Raw genomic sequence first — 22496 nt, forward strand, 5'->3', positions numbered from 1 at the left:
TTAGGCCAAATCATAAATGAACCATATCGTGTGTCATTTACACATTAATTTCGCAAGCCGGAGCTTGGTGCCATTATTGGAGATGAAATAATGACTTAAAGGAAGCAATCATATGACATCAAATAATGACTTTCCTCACTTAAAGGAAGCAATAATACCTCGCCGTTAGTTTAATATTTTTCATATTATGATTAATTTTAATGCATAACAATTAATCTGAATTCAAAATTAAAACCTAAATTGTTCATATGTCTCGTGTCTGTGGTAGCATATACATTATTAGCATATATAAAGTTAATTTTTTTTTTGGTTTAACTATTAAAATATCACTTCTCCTACCCCCGCCTCAGACAAATTAGAAATTGAGACCGTGAGCATTTATGTGTTTTCGACCACCGATTACGATCCACTCCAGTGCTTAGAAGAGAAAAATAATGGCGTGTCAATATCTAACTCGACTTAATGTATCGATTCCCATCCATAAACTTGAATCCCCCAAAGAAACGTATACATATATATATATATTGCCGGAACGGAACGGCTGCACAAATCATTCTCTCGACCACTTTCACAGAATCAAAGGTCTTGAATAACACTACTAGCTACTCTTTTGACTCCAATAGCTAAAGGAGTCCCATCATTCCTAAAAGAGCCGTGGAATATTCAACGTGGAGAGAAGTCCAAAGTACAAAAGCATCACTATTAACCGCGTTTTTTGCCAATGCCCGACTCCTCAAACCATAATTCTGGAGGACCATTTTCGTTATTAGTGGGGAACAACTTCATTCCAGTCTCCGAAGAAGGTTAAGCTGACCCCCCAAAAAGCAGAATATAAAGTGCTCCTAAACGATCTCTGAGAGGGATCTTTTCATTCTTTCTCGACAAATTGAAAGGCAACTCAATGTCAATCATGCGAACCGAATGTCGACTGTCTCAAGAAATCAGCTAAGAAGTGAGATGCGTACTCTTGATTGGCAGAATCGAAAAGCTTCCCGAGTCTTGAAACCGAAAAGCCTGTCTTGTGAAACCGCATATAGCCGCCCTGCCAAGACAGAACACCAAACCGAGCTTGCTACAGGCATATTCCGCAATGTTGATTAGTAGATTAAGAAGAATATACTCTATTTCATACCTTAATATACTGAATAAAGGGCTACAAAAGGGTCATAATCTGAATACAAAAATGACTCTGCTACAGAATTGGCATATAATGCCGTGTGAAAAATATAAATATGGAAGCCCTATAATACAGAGCCCATCAAAAAATCAGGCTAGATTTTATTAGGACGAGGCAGTAATGAACTCGAGTGCGTCCTGTATACCTATATAAATAAAGAAATATCACCACGAAAAAGGGCTTGCTCCCAACAGGAAAATTTCATTCTCTACGTCTTTCACCCATTGACAAACCCGGTTGCAAGCTTTTATAGCCAAAGCCTGTGAAATATAAGTGCATAATAACTTAATAGAAGGAACGACCAACTATAGACGAGATTAAAGGGAAAAAAAAAAGGTAGCGTGCCAAACAATGAAAGACACTCAACTACAATTCTTGCATATCAAACAAGGTCAAGTTATCATTATAGATACGCTTTTAATCAATTTATTCACTAACAAATGGTGATTTGTCTATTCCATTATGTGCAGGCATATAATGGTCTTACTCAAAATAATCCTATGCATGACATTATGATGAACTGCTGACTTGAGACAACTCAGGCTAAGATTTAAGACAAGTTGAACTCATAATAGAAAGAATCTTCATCATCTAACCTTGTCTGCGAGGGGATCAAATGCCGCATATAGCTCAAAATCTTGAGTGACCCAGCAAAGCAGTGCTGCCACGTTAAAAAGGACCCATTCCAAAGTGAAACTCTTAAATGAAAAGATCAAAAAATAATCTTAAAGAGCACATCAATAAAGTGCATCATTTGACAGAAAACCAAACTAACTGAACAAATGTAAACAATCAGCAGACATGACAAATCATCAAAATCAAACATATGGAGCCTATTCCAGCTAAAACAGAACAGGAAGAAAGAGAAACTCATACTGACAATATCAAAACTCTATTGGTGCAGTATAGAGAAGCATTAATACAGACAGAGATTACCAGAACCCAATATGAAGTCATCTAATTAATGACAAACAAATATACATGCATATTCTCGAAAAGTAATTTGAAGAGATATATATTAGGGGCAATCATAATGCAGAAAGCTACACCACTATAGAGTTTGAAACTAGGTAATATATGGTGAAAAAGCTTACATATCTGAATAATGACTTTCACTAGCTTTCCATAAAAAATCAGTGGCTTAACAAAACCTGGGCCAACTTAAGAAATGCTCATGTATTATTTTATAAAATTACAAAGTGAGAAGTATTTAACAGTCTATTTGTGCCTAACAATGCTTCCTACTGCCATCAGTGTACTCATCAGAAGTAGATTCTTCAAATTGTCCAGTACAAAGACAGGCAAAAGATGCCACTTTCTCAGTTTTGCTTTTCAAGAGTGAGATTCCTAATTTCAGATGCTAACTAGTTCCAACATTAGACCACTTTTAATTTCTTTATTCAAGTAACTGAAAAAGTTTCCACCATCAACTCTTGGGTCAATCTCTAAAAACAGATCTCACAACATTGGATACCAAAAGAAGAATAACACAGCCAATTATCCATGAAGAATGCCAACCAAATGGAGCTTCTTCTCACCATAGTTTTCATCCCTTCTGAACTGGGTTTTATGTGGTCCAACATCTTTTTCATGCATGGATGCATAAAGCTTCTGATAAGCTCTATATAACCTACAAAAGAAAACTCACATGTTCACGCCAAAAAATAGATCTTTCCGATGAACAAGATTTGTCACTACAATCTCCAGCTAAATAGTGCAAAATTACCTTTTCTGCTGTCGCAAGCTATTGATTGGTAATGCAAATTCAGATGATACATACTGGTTAAGATAAATACTGCGGTACATGAAATGCCATAGCCCAGCAGGACCACCAACACCAATAAACTCTGTCAACCTCTCTGTGGAATCAGTTGCAAGCCTAGATTGACTTAAGTGAGGGGATGCAATTCCAGGATGAGAAGCAGGGTTCGTAGACAAATCCTCAACATGCATGCGACCTTCCAGCATGGATTTCTGAACTTCGACGAGTACATTCGACTTCAAAAGTACAGTCTCAATACGAATCCTATGCCATATATAGAAGATATTTCAATCTCGAAGTTCAAAGGAGATACTTATTTGAATGGAGCTAGACGGAATATATAACAACAAAAATGAACAGATAGAGGAAGTGACATTTTATTCTTGACCTATCAAGAAGTGTAACAGCCAGCAAAATAAATCACCTGCAATCCTTAAGGTGGTAAAAAGCATCTGAACTTGTAGTGAGCAATATCAAGTAGGTGTCAACCTGCAAACAAAAACATCTTTTATGTGTCATTTGTTGATAATCAACCAGCAGGAACAGCTTCTTATCCAGAGTTACCAAACTATATTGAATTCAGCAATTTCTTATTTTAGAGTAACTATCAATAGAATAGTTCAGAATACACTGGAAATTTGGGTAACGTACATCAAAATAGTGGACATATGCATATAGAAATGCCATGGGATTATATCTTGGTAGGCAAATTGGTGAGAAAGATTCAGATGTCCTATACAAAGACAATACTGATATGAGAATATAGTCAGGGCAAAAGCAGAAGCGCCATAGAATGACATATAAAAGATCAGTCAGTGATTGCACATACCTAAATGATTCAGATGATACAACAAAATTAGAGAGAAGAAGCATGTCATCAGGATGAAGGGATGCTTTTTGTGCACCAACAAGACAGATAACCTGCATTTATGTCAATTGAGTAGTCTCACCAATAAGTTACTAATATCACATTCCAACCTCTTTCTTAAAGCACAATTAGATAAAGAAGATATAAAAAGAACCTTGTGTCTACACATTAAAATTGCAAACAGGACACCTGAATCAGCCACATCTTGTAATATTGCACCAGCAGCTTGTCTTGTTGCATAAGCAAGGGGAAGACAAGTGTATGCATGGAGAAAAGTAGCTGGGTTCCTACAAGTTATAGTAAAAACTTTCATCACAACGGATGAAGCAAGTCAATTACAATGAATATTTACAAGCAGTATATTAGTCAAAAGGTTGGAAGATTAAGAAGACGGAATTGACATCTTGTCAGCTTTAAAAACTGACGGATAGTAAACAGCATTGAAAACTTTGTTAAGCACAATATGTTTTCTCCATTCATCTTTCAAATTATATTGCATAATCTGAGACCATTCAGCAAGTAAAGTAGCCAGAATTTCTGGAATATAAACATTCCAAAAATTTCAGAATATTTTGTTCCTGGATCTCATTTTAACAGCACGACAACCTTTTAAGTCTTAAAATAAAAGGAAAAGGAAGTTTATTAGTTCCTTGCTTAACTGCATTTTTCTTCACACTCAAGAAAGTACTACAATCCAAGTCAATAAAAGACAACTCCTGAAAAGGGAAAAAATAAATAAATTGCCACAAGTTGATCTTAAATTATTATGACAGGGAAGAGAGAATAAATAACAAACCAATTGAAAGAATGGATGAGAGAAGAGAAGACCACATCTGTTCCTCCAAGCAAAGGCGTCATATCAAATTTTGGATTCTTCTCGAAACATCTATTTACAGACTTTGTAAGAATAAGTATCATCTGCAATCATATTGAATAATAAGTAGCTGCATTAATTGTTGGAAGACTTCTATTAAATGAATCAATCAGACATAAAGTAGAAAGGTAATTAAAACTTCCAGACAGCAAAGTTTATTTTCTCTAGGAATACATCTCAGAGTCAAATCCTGCAAATTAGGAAAAAAGCTACCTGACCATAGAGAAGCTCCAGTTGCCCCCTCAGTGACTCGTATGGCTCTTCTGTACAGCTTATACAAACGAGGTAAATTGGTCCTTTAACAAGAAAAACAACCTGAAACACGATGGACAAATTAATGAAAAGAAAGAAAGATATCACCCTATTTCTACATCCCATCCCATAATAAACAAAATACCAAAAATAAAAGTAAAAATAAAATACATAATCTACCACAATGGCCTTTACTTCTATGGACACTTATGAGAGTAAAGTGAGGCCAGGACATATGTATGATGCAGATGCACCCTGGAAAACACTACACAACTTGGGTCATCTCAAACTAGAAAAATGAAAGCAAGGCATTTGCAAAAGAATTTTAATCTCTCAAATTTGAATTGGGCAAACAAACAGTTGGAGATACTACACAAAAACTTTCCCCTGAAATAGATCTTGAAGCCTCAATTATTCAAGATAAAGAGGGCCAAAGTTCCAGGCAAAGCATCCTTTTACAGCAGCAAATTATCGAAGAATGATTTTTTGCTGTCATATTCGATTACTATAGCAGGATACAGATGAAACCGTGCTAATAATAGCCTCACAGATAAATGCATTTTCCCTCATAGAAGAGAAAGCAACATCTAATGCCTAAACCTATTCTACTTTCAATAATAAGAAACTATTTAACAAGAGGATGCTGACAACTTGTTTTACATTTCTTACAAACCATAAGATATTTCCATCCTATTATGGCTCTAAAACTGCAAATTGCCCAAGGACAAAAATCAAGTGCCCTACCAAGCAATTTCCCTCGTTTAATTCATGCTAAACCTATTAAACTTCTCTAATTTGGATTTAAAAAGAAAAATACAAGACTATAGCAGTCAACTACATAACATGAATTGCAGCTCAGCAAATGCATTTTTGGTTACATAAAAAGGTACTACATGTTAGGAGTCATTTCCAAGGATAAGTAAACCACCAAAGTTTTTGTTCTTCCTTTCTTTCTTTCTTTCTTTTTTTGCTGGAGAACTATCATTCACATCTCAAACAGCTCTGTCTAATTCTTAACGTATTCAGATATAAAAAAGAACCTTCAAACAAGTTCATGGAAGCTTGTAAAATTATCCAAGGCTTGGAAAACACACGCACACACAAAGCAATGCTATTTTTTCACTTGTGAAGACAATTAAATTCAAAACAGAAACTTATAATCTCTAAAAAAATAAACTTCATGAAGGTCCAGAGAGGAGTTTTACTGACCTGGTGCTTTCCTGCTCTTACCAATTTCACACGATCTCCCCTGAAAAGAAGTCAATGATGCATAACTATTGCGATTTAAGCTAATCTTTGTTGCTAAAAGAGGTGGAACAAGTCAATAAGTAGAAAAGATCAACCACAATAGAATTTGAAGTGGATGTAGCTATCAATGTACCCATTCTCCACAAAGGAAATAATGGCCTGTAGAGTCGCAGAGAATCCAGCTAGCTTGTGTTCATCTCCATATCTTTAAACATAATTAAAAAAAAAGAACTAATTAAGAATGTCTAGATCCAGGACCACACTGTGCTGCAAAATAAAACTCTTAACTCTATGTCCCAACGAGACTAAATTGTGCAGCATATACACACCTCGAATAAATGGGTTTTCCAGAGTGACTCAAAATAAAGAAATGTTTCTTCCTTTTTCTCCATGAAATAGAATCATCATCCTGCACTTCATCGATTTATCAAACAGAAAGATAAAGCTGGTAATCAAATAAGATACGAATCAACATAAGAAATTACTACAGCAATTCATATAAAGTAAGGGAAAAAGTACGTGCCAAAATTGTCAACATCTTCAGAAAATGGAACTCTTCATGTGTTCCAATGGTACAGCATTAAAGCTATATTCCACAATTCCGCTAAAGGTTTTAATTATGAATAAGTTTACATATATATGCATACATCCCATTTAAGTCAAAACCTTTCCAATTTTCAGGAGGGGAAAGAAGAGAGAACCACTATCAACTGATAGCGTATTAATCTTGGGCAAACACCAACACTTATGACATGATTTCAAGCACAACAAATAGCTTGACACTTTATATTAATTCAGAAGGTTAGTTGAATAAGCATTTACATGCATGTACACATACACAAATAATGTCAAATATTATGTACCAAAATCAATTAACCTCCTAATTACTTGAAAGGGTCATTTCCAATAATCTGTAAAATCATGCATTGGTCCCAACTTATCTTAACCATACATTAGTTTAAATATAGCTATAAACAAAACAGGATACCCTTCAGAAATTTGAGCCAAAAATTCTAAAATTTCCCGTAAACTGACCTCATCGCCATGGCGTTTCCCGGGAGTCCAGGGAGCCGGAGAATGTGCAACTCCGTCAAAATCACCGTTACTCCGAACTTCGACAATCTCGTCGTCATTATAATCATCATTTCCATCCTCCTCAACTCCACTGGTGGCACTACTCCCTCTCTCACCAGCATACCCACTGCTACTCGGACTTGACGGCGCCGCCCCTTCCTCCATTTCCGAAACATTCGCCCATACTCTCGACGAGCTCACCTTCAACTTCTCCTCTGAGTTCCCCGGCAGCTCTTCGATCTCATTTATCGATCCATTCACCAATTCCTCTCGAATTTCATCATCGTTGACACCGAACTCCGACTCGGGCTCCAGCAAGGAACCCGGTTGAAACGTTGAAATTGAGGCTAGCTGATTCTCGATAGCGTCGAGGGACTGGTCAATTGAGGGAGGGTTGGGGTTAGGGGCAGAATTAGGGTTTTGCTCGTCGGAGGAGGAAGAATAGGAAGACGAGTTGGAAGGCGAGGGCATTATCGGGAGTGTCGAAGATATTGGATTATAATTCAGAGGAAAATCCTGGGAAGAGAGAGGGAGGAATTACCGATCAAGGTGAGTTGAGCTAGCTACCAGTTGTGGTAATGGAAATTGGAGTATCTGGTGAAAGTTGATGATTGAGCTACCAGTCGTGGTAATGGTTTGACCAATTGGTTGGTTCGGTTCGGTGGCTCCCCGCTCGGGCTTAGGGGGGAGCCAAGAACCAAGATTAGGTGGGCAAGACGACTGACGACGCGACTGCCTGTTTGGTTCTATCTGTCGTCTTGGGCTGTTTAGATGATGGATCGTGGATTAGGTTTGGGTCGGGACGAGCACATGGGTCGTGACTTTAATGGGATGTTACCAATTGTTACACGAGGTAAATATGTATATACAATTTCAACGTGAAAAAAGGACAGGTGAGAGGAAAATTCAGGGCTTAATGGAGGGCTGGAGGAAGAGAAAAAGAAAATTTTAATTCTTACTTTTTAGTTGATTATAATCACTTTATTTTAAAGTTGAAACTTTTAGTTGTGATACAAGAAAAAAAATACAAACATCAATTAAAAGAAGGAAGAAGCATTACCACGACCATACAGGATATACGTGGGGGTGTGATGGATGAGTATCAAAGATAAAAGAACATTTGATTAATCGAACGTGTTTGATGCATTAATCCTCTGCAATTAAGTTATGGTTGATTGAGATTTTTCTACATGAGCATGAAGTTTCAGCTTCAATTGAAGGAGAGTTAGGATGGAGGATAAATTGAGGGGAATTATAAATAATAAATTCTTAAAAAAAAAACTTCGACATCAAGTGTTATCCAATTTGAATAGGTTCTATTTGTTTAAATTAAATTCTTTTACCTCCTTCTTAGTTCGTCCTTCTCCTTCGTTTATTTAGCTTTAAAATGGAAAAAAGAAACAACTTGGATTGATTTAGGAAAGGCTCTTAGAATTTCTATACTGTTCAGGTTAAGAGTTTGAATTCTATACTTTAACAGTTATTGTGAGAAAAGACATGCGAAGAGGTTTGAATGATTTTAAAAAATGATGGAAAACAAAAGAAAGTTGAAGTTCGAGTTATAGTGAAACAAGTAAGTTTACTTCATAAAAAAAAAAAAAAACTAAAAGAGAGAAAAAGTAAAGTGATAAACATCAATTGAATTAGTTGACAACATTGGACGTCTCTTAAAAATGAACAATGTACAAGAATAACATTTCTTCAACCAAAAAAAAAAAAAAAGGCAAGAATAACCTAGCAATTCCTTTCCTGGTCCAATCCTTATGCACCATCAACCCAAGAACTACGCCCATGGTGCTTTTGTACACAAACCAATGTTATACGAAAAGGGAGTACAGCCACTGTTCTAACTCATCAAGGGGGAAAGAATTCTCAGGCGAAGCCCACCCATATGGTCTCTCGAGCGGAACAATAAGCCCATTGTCAATCAAACATGCTCCTCATCGTAAACAGCCCAACTTCTGTATTTCAGATTTTTTTTTTTTTCAAGAAGCACTGACAAATGACAATTTCACAGCAATCTGGTAGTAGTTTGCTTGTTCATTGCGTATGCATTGTTGGAGTCAGTGGCGGAGCTAGGAATTACAATTAGGGGGGCGAGTCTCTGTTATTTGGACCAAGTCCAAATAACTTTCAAACATTATTGTTTGGGTCCTTGAGAGGGGGCAAAGTGAAATTTTTTATCAATATTTGGAGGGGCAAAACAATATAATAAAAAATTTTTTACTTAGAAATTTTTTTTTTAACAATTGGAGGGGGGGCGGTTGCCCCCCCCCCCCTTCCCTCCGCCCCTGGTTGGAGTAGATTCCGGTCCTCACATGCATGGGTGTCTCCATTAATCATCATCCAAAGATCGAGGGACTAATTATCAATTTGTCTGAAAACAAGAAATTAACCTAGTTGAAGTACAACTCATTTTTTTCTCCAAACCAAAAAAAAAAGAAAAAGAAAAAGTACACTTCATGGATCTCAGGAAATTACTCGAACCTGATCTTGCTGTCCTAGATTTATCGGAAAGTTCATTTTAGTACTAAGAAACTCACAACAATGCACTTACTCGCTTTGGAAACACTCCCAAAGCCCCCTTGAAAGTTGAAAGCCACCCTCATTGTGATTGTGAATCTATTTACTTGTGCAAACTGGACAGCACACACCCCATATGCTCTTTCCTTGATTTCCTTCTTTTTCTCGTATGCTTCAACTCGATACGAATATCAAAAAGATTTCATTTAGATTAAAAATCAATCTCAGTACTGGAATTCCATACTTTCACAGAGAGATGAAGATAAGCAAATATCTTTCTTTGGACACTGTACAGCTGCATCAGCCTACAAACAAAATCTGGATTATTTTTTCCAGATGAATGGCGTACATATGTAGCATATACTAGTATACAACTTTGAAATAGTATGAAACTTTTTTGAGGGAAAGTCCCATTTTTGTCAAGTACTTGAGGATTTTGTCTCATAATAATATATAAAAAGCTGTGTTGCTGCCTTGCACGTTACATGATCCTCCCATGCAGTTTAGAAGCCAAACAAAGTAAGTTCCCTTTTCCGGAGAAGGATAGAATTGGCGTTAGTAACTACTACCTAGTAGTATTAATCTTGCACGTTATACGACAGACCATATAGTAATCTTTAAAGTCAAATTTAGCCTAACTTGCTAGATCTTTAAGCACACTAATGAGCTCATTTCCTCGTCTACATTCTAAAATTCAAATTTCCTGAAAATGTCGTCAGCAGCGGATGCGTAGACACCCGTTTGGGCCGGTGATGATTCAGTCAACTCCTGATTGTTCTTGGGTCTTTTCAGGTCCCCTCTTCCCTTAATATAGAATAATGTAGGTCTATCATGTCAGACAAAAAATAATAATAATAATAATGAGCTCATTTAATTTGCATTTAATGACTACTTAGTATGCTGCATCCTATTCTCAACAGTCATAAATATGCATTAATCCATCATTTATTTTTTTTAAATGAGAGATTTTGAACTCAGAACATATTACTACTCACAATCTCTCTTACCTTACCATTCAATCCAATTATCCAACCCTTCCGTGTATCAATCCATCTTGAATATATGCTATATAGTAATCTTGCGGGTCAAAAGAGAACAATAGCGTGGCAATGAACTGCTACTACTTTAATATGGTCCAGCTTCACCCACAAACTTTAATTACTTGCACTCGATTGTTGTTGCTCTCTTGTCATTACCTGGATCTCGAGTTTCCTGTTTTTAATATACTTATCTCCTAGACTTTGGCCCCAATTTGGCAGTCTAATCAGTCATTAACTCCAAATTAAGATGGGTTCTAGGATAATCTTTCTAGCTAACGCAATCACAATTCTCGTAGGCCATACAAACCACATCCCTTTCCTATCCAGACGCAATGCCTGCCGGCCTACCCTCGAGGGACAGGACAACTATCCCCAGATTCCCTCACGGATTAACTCATTATTCACGGGATGCATCTGGAATTAAACCCCCTACTCCTCCGATACTACAGATTAAGGTGCGAGAATAGGAATTGATGATTGACCAAAAAAAAAAAACAGATTTAGTAGTATTTGGAAGAGTATTTTTGGAAGTTAAAGTTAAACTAAAGACTGGAAACTTTGAGTGAAAATGTACAGCTGCTATCTTGTCTTCGGACTGGCTAACTGTTTCGCTTTTGCTATCTGCAACTGGAAGTGGCAAAAAAAGTTAGGGAATTATTGATGAAGCATGCATGTTATCCATTTGTCATCCCAAAAGTTTTTCACTGACACTGAGATTGAGCCCTGTCACAAGTTGCAATTGCTTTCTTTGTAGTTGCGAGTTGTCAGTTGCAATGATAGGCGAATGAGGTCGACAGGCACTTCCCTTCCTCATCCACCACATCTTTCGCCTGAAATGAAGTTCAGATAGAACAGTCGCAAGAAATCTCTCAGATTGTTGATCCTGCAAACAAGCAATAATAATACTTCTACTGTATCTACTCCTAAAAAGTCGTACGTATGCATGTTTAGCCGAAAGTTAATGGGCACCCTCCATAAAAATAAAAAAAAAAGCTACTAATTTTAGGTCATGGATCATCAAATCATGGATGGACTTGGAAGAATCTTTAAGCACCTCCTTTGGCTTAGACTTGAGTAACTATTGGAGGGTAACGAAGAAATCTGATGAGAATCTAAACTTGGTTCACCATAAATCATGGATGTAGCCCTTTCCAATCAAGAACCTTGCATAACTTCTTTTTTTTTTGTCGCAACGATGGAATTCCTATAAGCTAATCTAGCCTAATTTAGAGGGAGAGGGAGGGGAATTCGATGTGAGTAGAAACTCCATCGAAAATATCCAATTAATACCGTCACATATAGTGACAACTTGGACACCTTGCACAACTTGGAAAGCTAGTTTTTGATGCATCTCAATCAAGTCAACTGAAGCAAATTAGCGACTTTGATTTTGTCAATTTAATGCGTGCAGAAATTTCATAAATTGCCACTCCAATTATTTTTTGGGAAGCTAATATGAGTGTGACACCTCTTGCTCAAAAGAGAAAAATATCACTAGCATCACCTCAATTTTGGCTAGTTCCATTGGCTATTTTAAATTTCTAGAAATTCTTAGGAAAAAGAAAAAAGAAATAAAGGAGAAGGTTGAGTGTTAAAATTAATTTGTACATTTGTGTAATCAATCACGGGAACCAACTTCAAAGAATAATACACCAAAAAAAAAAGAAAAAAGAAAACTTCAAGGTTATACAAAATGCAACATCAATGTCGACACTTGCATTCCATTTCCATGTCGCCATAAAGTAAGAAAGGGACAGAACGACGAAAACGACGGGCGAAATTGAATAAAACGCCAACGCATGCCACTGTAACTTGCAAGTTCCAACTTCTAAAATGGCGATAACTACGGTCAACTAACCGTCTCATTCATTGACCCCGAACCCATTTAAATCCAACGGTCCACAACCTCTCAATTTCCCACACAGATTTCTAATCCTACGGCTGCTTTGCCGATCTCCATGAACACCGCCGCACCACTCAAGTATTTATTAGCGTTATTTAACATTTCTGTTGTGTTGTGAGTAGTAGTTACCAAAACCAAAAAGTAGCAGTTGTTGTTAGTATCATAATTTATTCCCCTGTTTGTTGAATTCTTCTGCTGGGTTGAGGACATTATGACAGCATTTTCCACCACATTTTTTCACCTTGAATTTACAGTTGGAGGAGATTTATGTCTAAAAAAAATATGCAGTCATTTTCCTTCAAAAGTAATTTTGATAGGACCCTATTTTGTCTGTTAAAGCTAATGGTGGAGAAGAAATTTGGGTCTGAGGACTTTGGATAGGCGTGCTTTTGTGGTAGTGGCTTTGTTCCTCCCCCCCTTCCGATTATGGTGATTGATAGTTGCCCCTCTACATAAGGGCCCGAATGTATCAAGTTCTCAATGTGATAAAATGGTTGGCTTAATTCACGAAGTAATGATTAAACATTATTAGCTTGAGAAAAAGGATATAAAATACGTTTACAGCCAATGAATTAAGCGATAAAAATTCATTGGCTCAGAAACCTCCTCCCAAAAGGCAAAACAAGAAGAAATAAAACGATGTTTTAGTTCACGAATAACTTTTAAGTTCTACCTCTCTGTTGTATTAGAGAAAAATACATTAATTTTTTTTTAAAATTTGTCCTCACTGTAGCCAAATATTTGGTAGTACTTCCTTTGTGTCTGACTGATTTTGTATCATCTAAAAGAAATTGGGTTTCTCTTAATTAACAATCTGAGAATACATTCCTTCAGGAGAGGCTTGAAATTTTTGATCAGCTAGTCACTTTTCGTCTCTTTGAATCAGTTAGTCATTTCTTGTACGTTAATGCCAACTATATTCCCGTTGTCTTCCAGAGCACAAGTTACAGATATTTAGTGTAACCAATACCCGATTTAAAAGGTTCAAATCTTGCCTCCCTCCGATTGTCACAATATGTATGTCTACTTAAAAAAAATCTATATGGGTGCATAATGCATTCGTCTGGTTCGATGGTGGTTCAATCCCCTCTGAATTATCTTTGGATCTCTTCAGGTCCCCTCTCCCCCTAATATAAAATAGTGTAGATCTATCGTATCCGACAAAAAAAAAAATATATTTCCGACCTAAAGAACCTGTTGTTGTCCCTGTTTTTTTGTGTGTAATAATTTGTGTGATTAAAGGAAAGTGTCCATAACATAACATCCATGATTTCTTGTTGGTCCATGATACAAAACAATATGCATGATTTGAATCACTTAAAAAAAATCTTAAGAGAGCTGAATTATTCTCATCACTTACAACTTAAGAGAGTTGTCTCACATGGTGGCCCTCCAATTGCACTTTGTTGGGAGTACTTTCTTTAATTTTTTTGGGATGGATTAGGTTCTTCATTATGGAAAAGAAGCCATTAGGCGTATAAAATAAAAAAACAATTGACTAGTTCCTAACAATTGTTCCCTTCCTAATGTATCTTAAACCAAATGATTCTTAGTTGATGGCATCCCACAAGCAAATCTACTGCATGCATATTTGTTTATTACAACTGTTGCTAAAAAATTCAACGCCCTTTTGATTTCTCAAGGCAGATTGAATGTGATGATTAATTTTTCCTTGTTTTATATTGAATGTGTACTTGAGCATACAGCTTTGTACTGGTACACACTACAGGCATTGTGAAGGGTTTTTTTTTTTTTTTTTGTATCGCAACGATAACATTTGTACAATTCATTCTAACCTAATTTAAAGGGAGGAGGAGCCGTCGGAATTTTTTGCTCGGAAAAAGCCACAATTAAGTGGCAAGATGAGAGGCAAGAGTCAGAATTATACTTTTTTGAAGTAAAAGGACATACTAACCATTAAAATTAGTTCGTTTACTAATAAACCGGTTGTATTCTTTAAAATCTGAGACTACCCACCCGAGTGCTACTATCCCTTTTTGAGATACAACATTCCTGTCCTTGCAAGGGGACAAACATAGTAATGGCCATATATTACAGATGGTAATCAGGCCAACCATGCCTCTCATCACTCTCACCAGATGGCCCGGAAAAAGGAATCGGTCATAATAATGCAAGCGGCCATAATGTAGTTGCAGCACTTGAAAGTTGAAAGGATGGTGATGGAGACTAGAGAGGATCCATAATTGGGGGTAGCCATTGCACCACACATTGCAATATATGCCCTTAAAATTGGTAGCTTGTATGCAAGCCAGTTAGTAGCTTGAAATTGGCACTTGGTGGTTGGATCATCTCTGACCAGATTTTAAGGGCTGCCTTCCTATAAGGACTAAAAACAAAAAGAAAAGAAAAATGAAGTACTAGCACTTTTTTTAAGTTTTGGGAGATTTTACATTCCCTTTTTTGAACATTGTACTTGAGCTTAAATTTATGTTGAATTGTGGAATGAGGGTTTTTGACCCTTGTAACAATTTTAGTGATTTATTTAACATAGAAGTCACTACTATCTTCATTGAAAGATACAAGTAGAGCCGTAGAAGGAATGGAATTTAAAAGGGACCATAGAATTTTCCTTAAATTTGTCAGAATTTTGTTTGAATAAAAAAGCTTGTTGGGCTAAAATTATCGGTCACTGTCATTAATTTTATAAATTTGGATCCAAGGGTGGTTATATTATTCTCAGCAAAATGACGAAAAATAAATACTTTACAGTTCCTTGCCATATCCAAGTGGGAAATGGATGTCCAGCATATGTATTCTGGTTTTTGCCTTTTTCGAAGTCTTACTATTTTTACCATCAATATAACTTCCTCAGATTAAGATAGATCATTAGGTAAGGCTTGGATAATGAACCAAATAAATTTGCTTTAGTTGGTTATTGTTGGGTGGCATAAAAAGCCAAGATGCACGCACGAGGGACCACACATCAGACTTGTTATGTGATACATTTGCTATAAACAAAAGTTATGCGTTGCCTCCTAAGTGCGTATTTTGCATAGTGGGTAAGTTTTACGCAGCAGCTGGTATAATTTAGATAAATACAATAAGAAACATTTCACTCAATATTTATAACCCAAGGTGGAGATTAAACATGTATAATAAATTTTTTTTTTCTTTTTGCCAAGGGAGGGGGGGGGGTGAGGCCGTGAGGGAGGTTCCTTAAGCTCAACTTCAGTAATAAACACTGATATATAGACAAGATTTTAATGGCGAGCGCGCGTGCACACGCACATATACACAGCCACGGATTTAAGGGGGGGCTGGTGGGGGCTTAAGCCCCCCCCCCCAAGCCGCCGGAAAACCCCCTATATATAGGGGATTCCGGCGGCCAGCCCAGCCATTCCGCAGAGGGCAAGCTCAGGCTCCTGCTTGATGATTTTTTCTTTGTCTGATGAGGTCAGACATTCCGCAGAGGGTTGCACGTATCCATACCCAAACCCTATGGCAGAGTTGCAATAAGTCTCTACGGTACCATCCCTAGATTCTAGGTTGATGTTGTTCAGCACAATGTGGCTGCAAGGAACCGTGTCGCTGCATGCAAATTTCATGGCGTTTTTGCTTTTGGAAGTCCCGCTAATGTTCTTGTACATGATTTCACTTATTTCAACTGCAGAACTCTGGATATAAAAAGTCGTTGTCAGGATATTTTAAGGATGAGTAGATAAACAATTGCCTGCACTTTTTTTTTTTTTTTTGGTCGAATTTTAGTATCATTCAGAGTTTATTCACCAAAGAGAGCAGAAAATACAAAGTCCGTCTGGTTCCCAATTAACCAGCTATTCTGGAAAACCATGAAACTAGAGGGTGAATCATACCTGGTTCTGGCAAGGCGTCGGCGAATCACAGTAGAATTGGTCAATGATAATGGGATTTGAAACGTCATCTACTCTCACATTCTGATATCGTACCCCTCGAACATACCCAGATCCTCCCTGCAGAGCTACCATTTTTAATCATTCTCCATATAATTATATGTTTTTATTATTTTTATAATTATTGATTCTAAATTTTAGTTATTAAATATATTTATTTCGTCACAAAAAAAAATTTTTAATACACTTCGGCCCCCCCAAAAATAAATTTCTGGCTCCGTCCCTGCATATACATATATATGGTAATTGAGAGGATTTAAGCTCAATGTATAATCTGTTTCTATTTTATCGCCCGACTTAAAGTAAAAGGATTCGAACTCAATATTTCTTATTTATAATTCCTTCTATCTCGCCTCCAAACTCATATGTTTTGTTTGAATAACCACGAAACAAGCACAAAGCAGAAAATACTTTAGTGCTGATTCTGGTACAGGATTCACAAATTCAAATGTTAATACAACAACTACCTTATCCTCTCTTACAATTCCCAAACCCTAAAAACAAACTACAACGCATAAAAGAATAAAGAAAAATGTAGTACTACTTCATAAACTGGTGTGGAGTAAAACCCATTTCCAAACTGATAAAATGCATGGATCTGAACCATTTTTCTCCTTTTATGCTCTTCTTTCATATGCTTTCCAGTTTGTGACCCCAACTTTTCTCTTCAGAGTTGAAATACTCCCCCAACATGATTGTTTAACAGCATCAATCATTTGACTTCGAAGCAAATAATTCACTAATTTCCCACTTACAACAATTTGATTTTCAAACTTTTTCCAAATTATATTCCGTGGAAATCCTGCTTCAACATTTATAATTCTTTAGCGCGGAATCATATTAGTATTTAGTCCAACAAATTAATAATTAACTGAGATGAAACTGGAAATTAGTGGAACAAAATCCACATTTCTTGATTAATCTCTCAAGTAGTTAAAGAGTTACATTCACCGGTAATCCGATTTCTCATCAAATACTAATACCACTACGGCAGTACCCAATCATCGATATAATACGAGACCGGCAAAACCCCAAAAAGGAAAACAAAAAACCAAAAAAAAGAAGAAGAGAGAGAGAGAGAGTACTCCCATAAAAATGAAGTACGAAATAATCAGAGAAAGAGGGGTGGAAAAACAAAAAAGAAGTACTAAAATCAATCCTCGAACCCAGTTTTTTCCCAAATTGCATTTCTAACCCTACTAAGATCTCTCCCTTTCAAAGTCCTCCCAATTCCTTCGTGCACAGAGAACGATGCGATTCTCGTTCTCGCCAACTGTCTAGCCAAAAACTCGTGAGGCGGAATCCGTTTCCCACCGACGTCCTCCCCATCGTCGCCGTCGAAATCATCATCTTCACTATCTCTCCTCCTATTCTCCCGATACTCATCTTTCAGTATCTTCGACCAGTCCGGCACGTTCACCGGCAACGACGCAGCCGTCCCACCAACAACCACCTTCGCAGCCGATGAAGAGCTTTTTCTCGACGATGACGGTGTACGTGAACTCACCGCCGGTTTACGATACTCAGGCGACGCAGCGGCGCGTCCAGTACTCCAGACATCGGACTCATCGAGCTCGAACATCCCGTCGGAACTTATTCCCGACGGAGCATCTAAGAATCGGTAGTTTGCTGCTCTGCTAAAGTAGCTTTTCGAAGCCGCCATTGTTGAATAAGAATACGAATCAATATGGGCTTTTCTCTTTCTTTGATTGATTGTTCTGTTTCTCTCTCTAGCAATGAAATAAATTTTTCAAAATTTTCTTTTGGCTCTATATCAATCTATAGAAGAAAGAAATGGGTTACTCCTCCTTACTAGTTTCCAATCGTCTACGACGTTGGGGGTTTTGATCTGCTTTATAGAAAGGGAGATTTGGCTTTGGGGGTTCTTAATGGATAAGGTCCTCTTTTTCTCTCTCCTTCCCTAACTCAACTGTCTTCTATCCTTTTTCGTCCTCATTTTCTCTGTAACTTCAGAGTGCGAGAATTACTATGCTACCCCGCTGTGAAATGCGCAGAAATGCCACGTCATATTGTGCATTTATCCAATCCAGACCCGGGTCCTTTTATTTACTGCTCGGTTGAGTAAACTTGGGTTGACTCCATTGATTTTACCCTCTAAACTAGATTAAATGCCCTAAAAGTGACGAGTTTCTAGTTGAACCGTCCAACCCAGAAATTTATAGTTGTAAATGAACACCTTCGTCAATTCAAAATTTGGTCAATAACATTTGACCAAACTCTCTCAATATTGATATGTTCAGATAATCAGATCTCATCAGTTATTTAGGCACTCAAACCAATTAACCTCTCGTCTAAATGAATTAAAAAAATTAAAATAGTGTTCTCTTAATCTGATATTGGAAGATCTAAAATAGTAGCATAACCCTTTTAAAATTAGAATAGTATTATTTTATCTTTCAAACTCATTTAGACGGGTGATTAATTGCTGCAAAGTCTATAAGTAATTTGTAAGGTTTTAATTGCCAATAAAATTTGGCCAAGAGTTGTTGACCAAACGTACATTGGTAACTTATGTAGAACATGATTTTCAATTTTTTTCCAATGACCGAAAAAGTGAATTTCTCTTAGTCATATTCAATCTTTTTTTATGTCAAAATGATAAATCAAATAGGTTATGTCAAAATTCTCTGGTGTTGACTCAGAGTTTAGAATGTAAAATTACTTATAATAACTTTTACCTTCTTTCAAATATACAATGTAAAGCGAAATTATAATTAAATACCACATCAAATTGAAAGTCAATCAAAATTATTTATCTCTCAATGATAACCATTAAGAGCAAAAAGATTTATAACCTACATTGGAACAAAGCTCTGCCCAATTTGGGGGATTAACCTCCAGATCCGTAAAAAAAAAGGAAGATAACCATTGAGAGCAAAAAGATTTATAATATTTTAAGTTCAACGCCCTACAAGTTAAAAATCAAAACTCATTTAAGTAGGATTGTGTTGGATTTTTTGTTTTTCATCTTGAAGAACATTGGAGTTGTTTTACAGACACGTATTAGATAAGCTTGTGACACGTATTAGATAAGATTTCCTTGAAACATATCAATTACTTCCTCATTGGAAATAAACTTTTTTTCATTTTCATTGCATATATACATATACAGGAAATTGGAAAGCAACGTTACCCCTCTAGCGTCGTTCACCCCTTTGTGCGCGAAGATCAATAGAAACCCATAAACATGCTGCTCCCTCCGTCTCATTTTAATAGTCTTTTTTTTTAGTTTGTCTTAAATTATAGTTCACTTTTTAATTAAAAAATATAATTTTTTTTTAAATTTCTCTACAATACCGTTATTCAATGTAGGTTGTTATTAGTATAAATTACCTTATTTAATGTAGATTGTTTTTTGACCATCAATTCAAGTTTTCATGAATAATTAATATAAAGTTATACTTTATTTAATGTAAGAATATTTTACAAAAATAGCAATCTAAATTTATTTTTCCAATAAAATTAACTATTTTTTCTTAAACTATGTGGAAAAAAAAACTATGACAATCAAAATGGGACGAAATGAGTATTACCTTTCAGCAATAAGGTTCATTCTTAACTATTCCTATCAATGTTAATATACATAAAGTTACTAAATTGAACAATCAAGAAAGTTAAATGTTATCAATCACAATAAACATGTTTTGTTCTGCTTCAATACAAACAAATTATATCAACAACCTCCATGATAAATTCCTCAACAATAATAGGTGTATTTTTTTTTTCAAACAAGATTTGGAGTGGTGTAAAAGTATACTTCTCCTTTCATTTATCAAAGTTCTCAATTTATACTTCCAACTTATCCAAATTCCAAGGGATAAAACTTCCTACAATCTTACCCAACTAGCAATTATCGGGCGATTTTTGCTAATATATTTATCTTATCAGCAACCGAGTGTAATTTATTGCCAGGTAAGTTTCAAAAGAAGTAGGGGGAAGAAAAACCCGGAATTCCTGCACTCGGAGTATTTTATTTTATTTTTTTATCTGTAACGATAGATCATACATTTATTCTATTCTATTTTATACTAGGAAGAGAAAGGATCTGAAGAGGCCTAGAGAGAAAAATCGAAGGGACTGAACCACCTACCAATCTGACGATCAGACGAGTGCATAGCGGAATTCCACCTACCAATTCAAGTTTTCATGAATAATTAATATAAAGTTATACTTTATTTAATGTAAGAATATTTTACAAAAATAGCAATCTAAATTTATTTTTCCAATAAAATTAACTATTTTTTCTTAAACTATGTGGAAAAAAAAACTATGACAATCAAAATGGGACGAAATGAGTATTACCTTTCAGCAATAAGGTTCATTCTTAACTATTCCTATCAATGTTAATATACATAAAGTTACTAAATTGAACAATCAAGAAAGTTAAATGTTATCAATCACAATAAACATGTTTTGTTCTGCTTCAATACAAACAAATTATATCAACAACCTCCATGATAAATTCCTCAACAATAATAGGTGTATTTTTTTTTTCAAACAAGATTTGGAGTGGTGTAAAAGTATACTTCTCCTTTCATTTATCAAAGTTCTCAATTTATACTTCCAACTTATCCAAATTCCAAGGGATAAAACTTCCTACAATCTTACCCAACTAGCAATTATCGGGCGATTTTTGCTAATATATTTATCTTATCAGCAACCGAGTGTAATTTATTGCCAGGTAAGTTTCAAAAGAAGTAGGGGGAAGAAAAACCCGGAATTCCTGCACTCGGAGTATTTTATTTTATTTTTTTATCTGTAACGATAGATCATACATTTATTCTATTCTATTTTATACTAGGAAGAGAAAGGATCTGAAGAGGCCTAGAGAGAAAAATCGAAGGGACTGAACCACCTACCAATCTGACGATCAGACGAGTGCGTAGCGGAATTCCACCTACCAATTCAAGTTTTCATGAATAATTAATATAAAGTTATACTTTATTTAATGTAAGAATATTTTACAAAAATAGCAATCTAAATTTATTTTTCCAATAAAATTAACTATTTTTTCTTAAACTATGTGGAAAAAAAAACTATGACAATCAAAATGGGACGAAATGAGTATTACCTTTCAGCAATAAGGTTCATTCTTAACTATTCCTATCAATGTTAATATACATAAAGTTACTAAATTGAACAATCAAGAAAGTTAAATGTTATCAATCACAATAAACATGTTTTGTTCTGCTTCAATACAAACAAATTATATCAACAACCTCCATGATAAATTCCTCAACAATAATAGGTGTATTTTTTTTTTCAAACAAGATTTGGAGTGGTGTAAAAGTATACTTCTCCTTTCATTTATCAAAGTTCTCAATTTATACTTCCAACTTATCCAAATTCCAAGGGATAAAACTTCCTACAATCTTACCCAACTAGCAATTATCGGGCGATTTTTGCTAATATATTTATCTTATCAGCAACCGAGTGTAATTTATTGCCAGGTAAGTTTCAAAAGAAGTAGGGGGAAGAAAAACCCGGAATTCCTGCACTCGGAGTATTTTATTTTATTTTTTTATCTGTAACGATAGATCATACATTTATTCTATTCTATTTTATACTAGGAAGAGAAAGGATCTGAAGAGGCCTAGAGAGAAAAATCGAAGGGACTGAACCACCTACCAATCTGACGATCAGACGAGTGCGTAGCGGAATTCCACCTACCAATTCAAGTTTTCATGAATAATTAATATAAAGTTATACTTTATTTAATGTAACAATATTTTACAAAAATAGCAATCTAAATTTATTTTTCCAATAAAATTAACTATTTTTTCTTAAACTATGTGGAAAAAAAAACTATGACAATCAAAATGGGACGAAATGAGTATTACCTTTCAGCAATAAGGTTCATTCTT

At 35.7% G+C, this 22496-nt stretch overlaps 2 protein-coding genes across 7 annotated transcripts; both read right to left on the minus strand.

Moving 5' to 3' along the window:
- Nucleotides 1–639: 639 nt before the first annotated feature.
- On the minus strand, nucleotides 640–7918 carry LOC113707950 (vacuolar fusion protein MON1 homolog). Of its 6 annotated transcripts, none has more exons than XR_011818290.1 (15): nucleotides 7217–7918; nucleotides 6511–6590; nucleotides 6315–6386; nucleotides 6143–6182; nucleotides 4895–4996; nucleotides 4604–4725; nucleotides 3962–4094; nucleotides 3591–3860; nucleotides 3364–3428; nucleotides 2904–3203; nucleotides 2716–2807; nucleotides 1774–1838; nucleotides 1323–1437; nucleotides 966–1042; nucleotides 640–873 (listed from the first exon to the last, which is right to left on the minus strand). XR_011818290.1 is itself a non-coding variant. In XM_072058935.1 (14 exons), the coding sequence occupies exons 1-13, from the start codon at nucleotides 7724–7726 to the stop codon at nucleotides 1342–1344; spliced, it is 1947 nt and encodes a 648-aa protein (XP_071915036.1). In that variant the 5' UTR covers nucleotides 7727–7918; the 3' UTR covers nucleotides 866–1042; nucleotides 1323–1341. The 6 variants fall into 6 exon arrangements, 4 of the variants coding, with proteins under 4 accessions (XP_071915036.1, XP_071915031.1, XP_027086171.1 ...); XR_011818287.1 differs by having other exon boundaries at nucleotides 966–1072; XM_072058935.1 differs by having other exon boundaries at nucleotides 866–1042.
- Nucleotides 7919–17494: 9576 nt separating this feature from the next.
- On the minus strand, nucleotides 17495–18549 carry LOC113707966 (protein S40-4). The gene has a single exon (XM_027230382.2). The coding sequence runs from the start codon at nucleotides 18272–18274 to the stop codon at nucleotides 17765–17767; it is 510 nt and encodes a 169-aa protein (XP_027086183.1). The 5' UTR covers nucleotides 18275–18549; the 3' UTR covers nucleotides 17495–17764.
- Between the last annotated feature and the right edge of the window lie 3947 nt (nucleotides 18550–22496).

This window comes from Coffea arabica, chromosome 1e (genome assembly GCF_036785885.1).
Source record: "Coffea arabica cultivar ET-39 chromosome 1e, Coffea Arabica ET-39 HiFi, whole genome shotgun sequence".
In the NCBI taxonomy this organism is placed as follows: Eukaryota; Viridiplantae; Streptophyta; class Magnoliopsida; order Gentianales; family Rubiaceae; genus Coffea; species Coffea arabica.

Excerpts from the sequence above, each read along its gene's own strand:
- LOC113707966 (XM_027230382.2), bottom strand. The coding sequence starts at position 18,274 with ATGGCGGCTTCGAAAAGCTACTTTAGCAGAGCAGCAAACTACCGATTC.
- LOC113707950 (XM_072058935.1), bottom strand. The coding sequence starts at position 7,726 with ATGCCCTCGCCTTCCAACTCGTCTTCCTATTCTTCCTCCTCCGACGAG. Across the intron at positions 4,726-4,894 it reads TGGAGCTTCTCTATGGTCAG|ATGATACTTATTCTTACAAA; the intron begins GTAGCTTTTTTC and ends ATATGATTGCAG. Across the intron at positions 4,095-4,603 it reads CTCATCCATTCTTTCAATTG|GAACCCAGCTACTTTTCTCC; the intron begins GTTTGTTATTTA and ends TATAACTTGTAG.